Raw genomic sequence first — 13,442 nt, 5'->3', positions numbered from 1 at the left:
ACAAGTTCTGAGCGATCTTTTATAGATGCTGACAATGGCTCATTTCTGCAGAATTGGCACAGCTACAGCTACAGCTACAGCTACTACTGGGGAGGGTTGGTCAATATCTACGCTTATTGGACTAGGTAGACGAAAGTCCAGTTGCTGTAAAATATATATCAAGCTGCGAAATAAGCAATTGTACTTGACGTCTTTCTGTTGCCGGGTTGACCCATGACAGGAATTGCCCTCCAAAGTTTGTGATAGCATGGAGGAATTTGCCTATTTTTTCCTCAGTCTGAAAGGCATGATTGACATGTGGCACTTCGATTTTTTTTGGGGGGGGGGGTTTAACTCCATATGGGTCACCCTGTTAGTCCTCGCCTGCTGTGTTTAGCTGACCATTTGCTAACTTTGCTGGATGCTATCAGTTATGGGCTGTTTTATTTAAATGTGTCATTCATCCATATTTTAGGTTGTTGTCATGACTCCATAAACGTGTGGAGCATTTATTTGTATGTTGGACCAGTGAGGGTTCTACTGCTCATTACTTGGGCATATCCCCGGGGGCTAGAGGCATTAAATGGTTAGGCTTTAGGGGCATGCGTTGGTCTTCATTTATTAAGAACCCTGTCCCTGAATGAAGTCAAGTTTGGAATTTCTGTGGTGCATTTGGGTGGATATGATCTGGGGAAACTGAAGGGATGGGAGCTTAAAGTAGGGATTGAGTCTGATCTTGTCACAATTATGACTCTCTGGCTCAGCTTTTACTTTATCTGGTCAGATCTTATACCCAGACAGATTTGGAGAGGCGCTAACAGGGCAGTTTGCTTTGACGACTGCCAATCTAAAGGGAACCTGGTAGGTTTTTGTCTGGGGCAGCTGGGTTGTTAGCAGTTCACCACCGGATTAACTTTAGGTGCGATCACTGGTATAGATCAGATGGGGTGCCTCTTACGGGGATATTTTTATTTTATTTTTTTTCTGTGGAGCAACTCTCTAGGGGTCTTGTTAGGCTTTCAGTTGTTACAGTGGTGGAGGCTTCATTTCCTGGGTCCAGAACTTGATTATGGTGAAAAGAATGACAATCGGCACCCATAAATAACGCATTGGTTACACTCCCCCCTGGGGAGATATGGGGCACCGCCATTTCAGACTGTTCCCAGCTACTGAGCCAACTGAGGGAGAGTGGGGATCCGCTGCCTAGACATGTCAGAGTACGTTTTTTGGCTGCCACAATTTGGTAGAAGAATGGCTGATAGCTGATTGGGTTTTTTTTCCACCACTTTATTAATTTATTTTCAGTAAAGTTTGTGACCTTCCCTCAGCAAAAAACAAGCTTCAGGTGCCTTTATTACTTAGGTAGGGTAAATATTGATAAGGGCATGTATGTAACAGTTAATGTTAAATCAACTGCTGGCTTGTATGTCAGTGCTGGCCTGTATTGTATATTTTTAAATCTAGTCCTTTTGTAGCAGTTATTTTGTAATATTAAAGAGCAAGATGTTTCATTTCTCTATAGCCAGAGGCATAGCTAATGCAGTGTGTGACAGTGGCAGACATTGAACCTTGTTCTCCTCAATATCTGGACTTCGTTATTATTATTATTATCGTAGATGTGTAAGGAGCCACAGTGCTCTGCAGCGCCGTACAGTAGCAAAAACAGGACAAACATAAAACAAGGACATACAAGGTAGACAAAATAAATGCAGACATGAAAACAAAGGGTATGGAGGACCCTGCTCATTAGAGAGCTTACATTCTACGTGGAAGAGGGTGCAGCTGAAACAAGAGGAGCGAGTGTGGCTTAGAGTGGAGATTGAGATAGTTGTGAAGGTGTATTAGTGGGGGTAGTGTTATCAAGGATAAAGGTCACTTCTAAATAAGAAATGGGTTTTCAAAAAGCATCTAAAGATTTGAAGGCTGTGGCAAAGTCTGATGGAGCATGGTAGGGAATTCCATAAGTGGGGAGCAGCACGGGAGAAGTCTTGTAGATGGAGTGAGAGGTGGTTACCAGAGATGAGACAAGGCGCAGGTCAGAGATAGATCTAAGAGGGGGGGGGGAGGGAGAGTATCTAGATAGGAGGTTTGAGATGTATGCAGGAGTAGTGTTGTTGAGGGCTTTGTATGTAAGAGTGAGGGATTTGATTCTGGAGGACACAGAAAGCCAGTGTAGGGATTTGTAAAGTGGTGCAGCAGATGTTGAGTGATGAGAGAGGAAGATCAAGTGTTAATGAGTGCATCCAACTAAAACCTAAGTTTCAAACACTTAGTTTGTGCATGGACTGTGTATTAAAAATGGATAAACACTTCTTCATCTAAATTCCTTCATATAGCCCCACATTACCTAAACCTGAGATTTGTGCTACTCTGAACAGTACTAGCCTTTATCATGCATTGCAGGTCATCCATACCTCTACAATATGGAAGAGCTAAAATAGAGCTCTATTGTAGAGTTGTGGATGGACAATGTGAGGTGGCTCTCAGCTCATGTAACATGGAGGATTCCTGCATGGCACCCTCCCAATTTGGTGTATATATGGGGTCAAGGTTTAGTTAAGAATGATATGATATAATTATATTCCTGATGTAGAAAAATATGAAAATTACTAACTAGTACCATCCCTCCAGATTTAGAGTTAAGTGAATAGAATAGTGAAAACACTGTGGATCAAGGATCCTGGATCCTAATAATTCTTTTCACTGAAAGTTTTCCATGAGTTGGAAATTTGGTCCATCATCAAAAACCTCATTATATCTTGGAGGTGGGACTCCAAATCCAGTTATATTGGATTTTTTGGGGGATTTTTATTTTAACAGTAATGATTCCTGTATAATTCTGAAATTTATTTATTTTTATGCTTTAATCCAGAAGAGTGGTACATAATCTGTGACATTCCAGAGGTTCAGAGGCAGGCATTTCTTGTTGGGATGTGTAGTTCCACAACGACTGGAAAGCAACAGGTTTCCCAAGCCTGAACTGGCAAGGCATGCTGGGATTTGTGGTTCAGAGAGCCACAGGCTGCCCACACTGGCGTAAGCCAATGGTTAAATATAGGACATTAGTGAAACTTCTGCAGTCACTTTGGTGTTTGGTTTTATCGTTCCTTTAGGAATTGTCAACCTCATCTCTTTGATGCATTATTCCAAGTTTAAATATAAAACAAGTAATCTAATAAAAGAATCAAATTAAGGGAGTTTGCACAGCTGTACAATCTAAATACAATTTGCCCAAGCATATGTGTTCTTGTAATTGTGCTAACTCTGGATGTTTTTACCTCGTAAAGAGTAAGATGCAGAAGAATGTTGGGCTGTCAGCAATGTCTACAACATTGTCCACGTACGTTATTGTCTATCAATAGCAAAAAACGAACACGTTCTGCTGGTCAGCTATTAATACAGACGCTGTGTCACAACAACAGCAACATCTGATAACAATATTTATCTTGTTTTATATCTAAACTAATATTTGATAAAACCTGGATAGACCCATCCAGCAGTACCCCTCAGCCCTAATTCTAGATACCTTGTCTCCCTGTGGGGCCTATTCACTAAGGCTTGAAAGCAGTGCTTCTTAATGGGGGGTTTCTACTTCAAATCCTTTATTGGTGTTGTGTACTTGCAGTCAGCTTTTACTAATCTCCTGCTTCATTTTCATTGCACTTGCAGATGACGAGCGCTGCTGAGCTCGCTGAAACAGATGCAATTGTATCAATAGATCAGCTTTATGTTCCATTCCAAGACACACATGGCAGAACAGCATCTGATCAATGTTGCAGGATGATATGTAGAAACCAATAAATGAAAGAAATCTGAATGTATAAATTCCATCTAACTCTGAGTCATGACCCACATATAGATCTACACACACTCAGGGCCGTCAAGAGGAATTTGGGGCCCTGGTACAGCAACTTTTTGGGCCCCCCTCCACACATGGCAGGAGAAGGGATGCGCGTTGCCGCACAGTGGCACACTGTCAAAAAGGGGGCGTGGTCACTTAGTGATGGGGGTGTGGCCAATATGGGCTGTGGCTGCGCCTCTTTACACATGACATTTTGGGGGGGGAATTCAATTAGCCACAATGTGCCTCTGTAACGTCCTTGGGACACTTTACAGCGGAGCTTTTGACAGAACTTTCTACTGTAATTGCCGGCAATGTGTCCGCACTCTACATCACCGGCGATCTAATTCCCCCCATTATGTATTAAAATTGTGTTGCTCTCACCTACCTGATATTGCAGCTTTCACAGCCTGGTACCGGATTCTTGTCTGGATCCTGGAATGTTGGGACCTGTTTGGAAAATGTAAATGAAATGTGGAAAATAATTAGTGCACACAGTACACAGCACAGATCACGCAGTATGTAATTATTTAACAAGCAAAATGTGTGATAAAAATAATCATAGATATTTATATGCTTGGAATAATGAAACATAAGTGTAACTGTATAAGAGAAATGGCTGCCTCTAGGGGCTCTGCAACCCCATACAAAGATAAATACACAATAAAAATGAAGAGGCGCTCAAAAACCCTTAAACATAAACTCAATGCTGATAAGAGAAATTACATAAAATTTTAAATGTGTGTGTGTGTGTGTATATATATATATATATATATATATATATATACATATATATAATTTATTTTCATTTTTTTGAGCACCACTCAATTTTTAGCCCCCTCTCCAGACAGAGCCTAACCCCCCCCCAAGACACAGCTTAAGTCTCCCCCCTTACACAGCCTAAGTCCCGCTCCCTGGCACAACATAAGCCCCCCATAAGACCCACTGACACAGCATACTTACCTAAACTGTGCTGTGTTAGAGATGGAGCTCCTCCTCCTTGCTCTGCTGGCTGCTGGGGCAGTATGTGATGATATCACACACTGTCCGGGGACTGGGAACGGCCCGCTTCCTCCCCCATAGCCCCTCCCCCCAAAAACTTGTGGGGAACTTTTGTTTTTATTTTAAAGAATATTTTTTTTAAATAATTATTACCTAACTGCGGGGCCCAGGCCCCCCAGGAAGGCCGGGCCCCAGTAATTTGTAAACGTCCCGCTCCCCTCTCGACTCCCCTGTACACACTTTACAGTTACTACCTATAATTGTCCTTCATAAGCCTTGTGATACCATTTGGGATATGGTGTTGGTTTGAGCCGTGTTGTGTGTCCTGACACAGTGGTTGGTGGGGCAGTAACTAGAGGCTCAGGATAAACTTGAAGGGACATTGGCAGTGTATGGGGTGGACACTTTCATGGAGTCTAGGATGAAGGAAATAGCAAGGATATGACAAAGGTGTTCGATTCCCAGCTGGGTTGAATAGATGAGTCTTGTGGAGTGTTTGAATTGGATGCACACAGCAGATTTTTTTGGACATTGATTGATGGCTTTTTGTGGCAACATATGAGTGCAAGATTATTTGTCGACATATGACAGCATAGGAGAAAATAGTCTTTTATCAATTTGTCAGGCTAGTCAGCATTGATGAAGTGATATTGTGTTGCTTTATATCTATTAACTGTACCTTTTATATATAAGCTGTAACAATTGTAGGTTTGTTACTTCTGGGCGATGCTGTAAGCACAATATCAATGATATACTTGTATTTTTATGCATATTCGTTTTACCTTTTAAAGTGCCTATTCAGATACATTTGCATGGGAGAAGCCACTCCAATCAAATACAGATTTATTATACATAAGCCTACACAATGTGAACATTTTAGCTTGCAAGAACTCAATCAGAAATGGAAGATCGCACAATAACTAGGAACAGAACTTATACGTGAGCAATGATAGCGTGCCAGCCTGGACTTAGACACGGAATATGGTGCTAAACAACCAAATGTACGAACATCATGCAAAGGAATACTAAGCTGGCACCTTGTGCAGGTCTGGTAAACAGCATTTTATTAGTCTTTAAATCGCTGACTTAGGTCTCGGAGAACTCAGCAAAAAGAGACGGTAACAATTCCTGCATGGTATAAGAAGAGGACACTCACATTCTAGTGACTATTCATATTCAGCACATTAAACACAAACTAGTGGTAGCAAACACTCCCCTTCCCTCCCTGGGAAAGCCATGTAATCCAGGTTGTGGGAAGCTGGACTATCTGCTCTGGGGAGTTCATATTAGACCTTTCATCCACATGTTCAATGAGAACCTATGACTTAGGGGTCATGTGATGTTTCCATAACAAGGGAATGGGCACCTTTGACGATTTTTATATGTTTCCTCAAGGTTGTCATATGGATTGATATTTTAAATCCATTATAGTGTACTAGTGTAGCGCTGTGTGGTACTTGAATAACTGTGACATTGGAAATGCCTGTGTCATAGTACACTGTTGTACCCGCACATTGGTAGAACAGAGAAGAACATTGCGTGTAGAGGGCATCAAAAGCAGAACTTTATAAATGGCCTCTTTGGTTTTAAAGATAGTAGCTTAGTGCATTTCAGGAGTCCCCCATTTGGGTGTATGTGTGGGGGTAGACATGTTAAAGTCCAACTTAACAGCGTATCATAGATCAATGACACCTGGGTGTGTTGCCTATATCAACCAATCAGATTGTAGCTATCATTTATTTAGTACATTCTACAAAATGACAGCTAGAATCTGATTGGTTGCTATAGGCAACATCTCCAATTTTTCAAACCCACAGTTTAGTAAATATACCCCCTGGAGAGAGAGAGAGAGAGAGAGAGCTAAAGCAGGCCAGTCATTAGACAGTAATAGGTTTCTATTTGATACCTCACAGGCCTTTAAAATATATCTATTGACTACATGCAGTGGAGGCAGAACCAGTATTCACAAGAATGAAGCCTATCACACTGTTGTCGCTGATATAGAGGAGCCTTGTGGAGGCAAGCAGTGTGTGGGTTATACTAGTCACAACTTCCTCATGCCTCTATGATGTTACTGGTTTCTAGTGAATTGATTGGCAGCATTTCATGAATATTCGATCAGCCCATTAATGTCTGCCTTCATTATGTGTAGGGGGAGGGATACACTTTAATTCATCACATTAAAAGTAAAAACTTATCTAAACATCAACTGTACCAACCTGAAAGATGTTGACAAAACATTATACTTGTAACCTTTTGTGGATCATTTCCCCTTCATGAGAACCCTCAGATTTACACACTATACATTGCTACTTGGTAACCTCCGATCAGAAGCGTGTTTAATTAAGTACAGCACCTGTTATACTGCATTGAATCCACTGAAGCTAATTAATGTATATTTTTTTTTAATTATAGGTAATCAGTGAATTTGAGGCTGCACCTGACTCCTTCTTTTACCGAATACCAAACCTGAGCCGAAACAGACAGTATAGCGTTTGGGTGGTGGCAGTGACTGCTGCGGGGAGAGGAAACAGCAGTGACATCATTACAGTTGAACCAGTGGCTAAAGGTAAAATGTTTATATTAAATGTTGTTTACTTGTTCGTCTCTATTATAAAATAATGTACTCTGGAGCTTGTTGAAGAAATGTTGGCCTCCTCTTTCCAATAATGTACAAAGAGTTAAGTAATACATGTACAATGAGGAATAAGATAGATACTATACTGTGAAAATCTAATGCAGTGTTGAATGAATTCGCTGTTTCATGTACAGGTATGTAATCTATTATCTGGAATCTCATTATGCAGAGGGTTATGAAATCCACAAATTAAAAAGCTCAGTAATTGCTGCTGTTTCGTATTAGTGTCATACACATGTTCATCATTTTTAATTGGACTTTACTTTAGTCATAGTGCTATATATTATGGAAAGTCCAAAGCATTCTGAAATAGATCCCCCAGATGTATTTATATTTTCTATAAAATTACTATATTGCCCATTTCGCATTAAAAGGCCACTAAATCTATTCTAAGGGGCATATTCAATTAGGATTCCGGTCCACGGTAACGCACGTTACCGCGGAACCTGCGCAGTATTACCGGTAATACGGTATCGCAATAGCGTGGATTTTTGTTGGCAACGAAAATCCACGTTATTGCGATACCGTACACTGTGGTGATACCGTACACTGTGGTCACCAGAATAAGAACTATGCAGATTTTATATTAATATAGACCTATAAAGTCTTGTCATATACAACTGTATGGCTGCGTCACTCAAGAATTTCTTGTTTGTTTTTTGCTTAATTCGAATTGGAAACCATTTCCGTATTACAGTGATCCATGATTTGATATATTTTCTAAATCACACCCTTAGTAAGGTGAAATTCCCCAACACTGACCGCCCTGTCATCATCAACAACACTTATTTATATAGCGCCAGCAAATACCGTAGTGCTTTACAATTCCTATTGGTTTAATGGTTCTTTAAAAATAAATATTTACTATAGTTGATAAACCGATTTATAGTAAAATATAATTACCTAACTTAAGGAATGTTATACACTAAATGTTACATATTGCACCGTAACCATTGTTACCGTATATGTTTTGATTAATTGATTGGGCTAGGATAGTCCATCACAGTCATGCAGCTGAGGGCGCTAAACCTAAATTTAAACAGCGGTGATCACGGCGCATGGTTGTCTCCGGCCACTGGGGACAATAAGAGAGAAGGCAGCGGATACAGCGAGGGTCGTGTGCTGTAACCTTGGAACGGTTACAGCGTGGTAAGTATTGTCACTTAGGCGACATAAGTAATTATTGGTGTTTTTTTAAAAGTGAACTCTATAACCTGTATATGCATCATGTCCCACTGACTCACATATTTAAAAAATTGAATGTTAAAAAATAACATGAACTGATCAATGGAAAACACGATTGGTCACTCTGTATGTTACATGTAAGCCTATATATGACACGGTCACACTTACAGTTTGATGCAAAATGCGAGGCATAGTTAATGCAAAATTCCTTCTAATCCATCCAAGGCCCAGACATATCAGTTTAAGTCTCTGCATTGCCTCCAGAGTTTCTTGGGATAATGGTGTCTGCTTATTGGGGAAGAATGCCATTTAATGTTCCCTTTCTCAGCCTGAACAACATTCTGAAATTGTATTTTTAAAATAGTTATCTGAGGAGCCGGTAATGTGCCGTGAATGAAATTGTTAGTTTTACATTAAAATGGTTTTGCCTGATTGCCTTCATGCAGAGCCTCGATATCCCAGTTCTTCACTCTTAAGGGTTGGCTTATAATGCTTTACTTACCTCCAAGCACTAACTTTTTATCTTCTGCTTCTCTCTTGGAATGTGTAGAACTAAAGCACAATTATAGTCCTCGCCTCTTAAGTACATACACTGAAATACAGAGCCTAAAACAAGATCTAAAAAAGAAAAATATGCATTACAATAAAAAGAGAGAAAATATTTTTAATATCCTTTCCGTGTTTCATCCAAAACTAGTACCTGGAGGCTTAGAACATTCTGGGAACCTAATTCCTCTGTTTTGTTTGACTTGCCATGTTGAAGCGCCTCAGCTATAACTTCTAAGCTTCAGTAGCTGCGGTAATGGATGTCTGTGGCAGGGATTCACTGCATGTGGGCTCTCAGCGGCATCAAAAGCTCATTATCACTCTCATTATTTTCCCTGCAAACTAAAGGAGAGTGACATCAACAAAATGAAAGCTGAAAATTCTTTCTGAGTGTGTGTGCGGAGATGTTTTATGCTCCCAAACACTGCGCGTCAGCTTGTTTCCAATCATTTGATAAGAAATGTGTAATTAAGGAGGCCGCAGAGATGCTGCCACAATCTGTTTAAGGAATAGAAAATAACTTTCTTCGAGAGCTCAGTCAAAAAGTAATAATTTACTGTTAGAACTGGCCAAGACTGTACAGAAATGCTCCTGCTTCAAACAGAATAGCTGCGATGTTATAATGTCAGGCTCCTGGGGTGCACGTTCAGTGGGTTTTGTAGATGCAGTTTTTAATGTAATTTGCATTTTCAGTTGAAACCAGGAGTAGAGTAAAGCTGGGTTTATGGAAGATCATGTAGTACTGATGGTAATAGTTATTATTGGACCATTTTGCTAAATTTAGTTCCAGAGCTTCAATTAGAACAAGATGATTCCTGTTTTTTTGGGATAACTAGTGCTCTATTTGTATTGAAGCATATTTGCTTAACACTCCAGCAAAAACTCAGAAAGGTTTAATTTATTTTCACAGTAAAGAGAGAAGTAATATGATAGGTGCTATGTCCAGATCCTTAATGTATTCACACTTTTGTGTTGCTGAATGGCAGGTGCTGAGGGTGACTTGGGGTCATAGGTTAAGGAGCAAGAAAAAACAGCATTTGACATGTATGTATATCAAAGGTTGAATGTAACAGAATTGAATATTTGCAGACCTGCTTGGTAGGGATGTGCACCGGCGACTTTTGAGGTCTCGTGTTTTGTGTTTTGGATCCGGATTTTCGTTATTTTTGAGGTTCGGATTTGTCTCGCAAAACACTTGACGAAAGGTCTCGGTTCGGATTTAAGGTATTGGATTCGGATTTTTTTGAAAAAACATAAAAAGTTTAAAAATCAAGTTTTTGGGCTTATTTTCACTCCTAGGCTATTATTAACCTCAATAACATTCAATAACAAGCATTTCCACTAATTTACAGTGTATTCTGAACACCTCACAATATAGTTATTAGTCCAAAACGTTGCAACAAGGTATCTTTCTGGACTGCGTAGAGGAGTGGGTCACCACAATATATATTAAAAACCCTGAACTTTTATGATTCGCACCAATAATTGTACCTGGACTGCGTAGAGGAGTGGGTCACCACAATATATTAAAAACCCTGAACTTTTATGAATCGCACCAATAAATGTACCTGGACTGCGTAGAGGAGTGGGTCACCACAATATATTAAAAACCCTGAACTTTTATGAATCGCACCAATAAATGTACCTGGACTGCGTAGAGGAGTGGGTCACCACAATATATTAAAAACCCTGAACTTTTATGAATCGCACCAATAAATGTACCTGGACTGCGTAGAGGAGTGGGTCACCACAATATATATTAAAAACCCTGAACTTTTATGATTCGCACCAATAATTGTACCTGGACTGCGTAGAGGAGTGGGTCACCACAATATATTAAAAACCCTGAACTTTTGTGAATCGCACCAATAAATGTACCTGGACTGCGTAGAGGAGTGGGTCACCACAATATATTAAAAACCCTGAACTTTTATGAATCGCACCAATAAATGTACCTGGACTGCGTAGAGGAGTGGGTCACCACAATATATATAATAAGAAAACCATCAACTTGTTTGATTCGCACCAATAAATGTACCTGGACTGCGTAGAGGAGTGGGTCACCACAATATATATAATAAGAAAACCATCAACTTGTTTGATTCGCACCAATAAATGTACCTGGACTGCGTAGAGGAGTGGGTCACCACAATATATTAAAAACCCTGAACTTTTATGAATCGCACCAATAAATGTACCTGGACTGCGTAGAGGAGTGGGTCACCACAATATCTTAAAAACCCTGAACTTTTATGAATCGCACCAATAAATGTACCTGGACTGCGTAGAGGAGTGGGTCGCCACAATATATTAAAAACCCTGAACTTTTATGAATCGCACCAATAAATGTACCTGGACTGCGTAGAGGAGTGGGTCACCACAATATCTTAAAAACCCTGAACTTTTATGAATCGCACCAATAAATGTACCTGGACTGCGTAGAGGAGTGGGTCACCACAATATATTAAAAACCCTGAACTTTTATGAATCGCACCAATAAATGTACCTGGACTGCGTAGAGGAGTGGGTCACCACAATATCTTAAAAACCCTGAACTTTTATGAATCGCACCAATAAATGTACCTGGACTGCGTAGAGGAGTGGGTCACCACAATATATATAATAAGAAAACCATCAACTTGTTTGATTCGCACCAATAAATGTACCTGGACTGCGTAGAGGAGTGGGTCACCACAATATCTTAAAAACCCTGAACTTTTATGAATCGCACCAATAAATGTACCTGGACTGTGTAGAGGAGTGGGTCGCCACAATATATTAAAAACCCTGAACTTTTATGAATCGCACCAATAAATGTACCTGGACTACGTAGAGGAGTGGGTCACCACAATATATTAAAAACCCTGAACTTTTATGATTCCCACCAATAATTGTACCTGGACTGCGTAGAGGAGTGGGCACTGGGCACCACAATAAAATATATAAAAAACCTTCAACAGGTCTGCATTACACTACACATACGGCTGCTCCTCCATCCTCTCCATCATATACATGTTGGAGTTTTAGCGTGTGACAACCTCTTGTTTTTGATAATGTCAGTGCATTTTGAATATTTTTCAATTTGCCCCACACCACTGAATGTACTTTATCTATGATACGCATCTATCTATCTTGACTGCGTAGTGTGGTGGCCCCGGTACACAATTTGGTACCGGGGCCACAATAAAATAAATACACCCTCCACGTGTCAGAATTCCACCAAACAAGTATCTGGACTGCGTAGTGGGGTGGCCCCGGTACCCAATTTGATACCGGGGCCACATTACCTCCTCCCAATTTCCAAGTGTAGTGTTTATAACATCTTAACACTACACTAATTCTAGCACGTCAAAACCTCTTGTTTTAAATAATGACAGGGCATTTAACTTTTGATTTAATTTATTGAATTTGTTGGCATTTTCTTTTACTTTTTGAACATGGCAAACGACTGTTGAATGGTCACATAATGCCAAAAAAAAAGGTGCAAGATGGAATTGTCCTTGGGCCCTCCCACCCACCCTTATGTTGTTGAAATAGGACATGCACACTTTAACAAACCAATCATTTCAGCGACAGGGCCTACCAAACAACTGTGGCTGAAATGATTGGTTTGTTTGGGCCCCCACACCAATAAAACAATTCATCTCTCCCTGTACAAACTAAACAGGCTCTACTGAGGAAAGATGTCGTCCTTATCCTCAACCTCTGATTCCTCTCCCCCTACAGTGTGTACTTCCTCCTCCTCACACATTATCAATTCGTCCCCGCTGGACTCCACAACCACAGTCCCTCTGTACTGTCTGGAGGGCAGTGCTGTACTTCATTGAGGAATTGATTATTCATTTTTATAAACATCATTTTTTCAACGTTGTGAGGAAGCAACCTCCTTCGCCGCTCACTGACCAGGTTCCCCGCTGCACTAAAAACTCTTTCCGAGTACACACTGGAGGGGGGACAACTCAGTTAAAAAATAGAGCCAGTTTGTACAGGGGCTTCCAAACTGCCTTTTGGAGTTCTACCACGTCACTACCTCTAGTTAATTTAGATTGCAAGGCTTGTAAATATAAATACTTTGAAGATAAAAAAAAGCAGGCTGCACAGACTGTGGAGCTAGAAAGTGAAATTAAATGGACCACGTTACTTTGGTGGCTATCTATGCCCCCCCCCCCCGCCCTACACTTGTAGTTGAATATAAATAAAGCAGCCTGCATAGACTGTAGAACTAGCAATTCAAATATACAAAGAAATGGA

At 40.3% G+C, this 13,442-nt stretch overlaps 1 protein-coding gene across 4 annotated transcripts in view; it reads left to right on the top strand.

Moving 5' to 3' along the window:
• The window catches only part of DSCAM (DS cell adhesion molecule), a 397,849-nt gene that overhangs the window by 276,284 nt on the left and 108,123 nt on the right, over nucleotides 1-13,442 (top strand). For all 4 annotated transcript variants that reach the window (XM_075197270.1, XM_075197269.1, XM_075197271.1 and 1 more), the window contains exon 21: nucleotides 7,238-7,391. In XM_075197270.1, the coding sequence (XP_075053371.1) occupies nucleotides 7,238-7,391 (154 nt within the window). The remainder of the gene's footprint in view (nucleotides 1-7,237; nucleotides 7,392-13,442) is intronic.

The sequence above is a fragment of the Mixophyes fleayi genome, chromosome 2 (genome assembly GCF_038048845.1).
Source record: "Mixophyes fleayi isolate aMixFle1 chromosome 2, aMixFle1.hap1, whole genome shotgun sequence".
Lineage (NCBI taxonomy): Eukaryota > Metazoa > Chordata > Amphibia > Anura > Limnodynastidae > Mixophyes > Mixophyes fleayi.
Note: the sequence above shows the minus strand (reverse complement) of the source record. Positions and strands in the feature narration are given on the sequence as shown.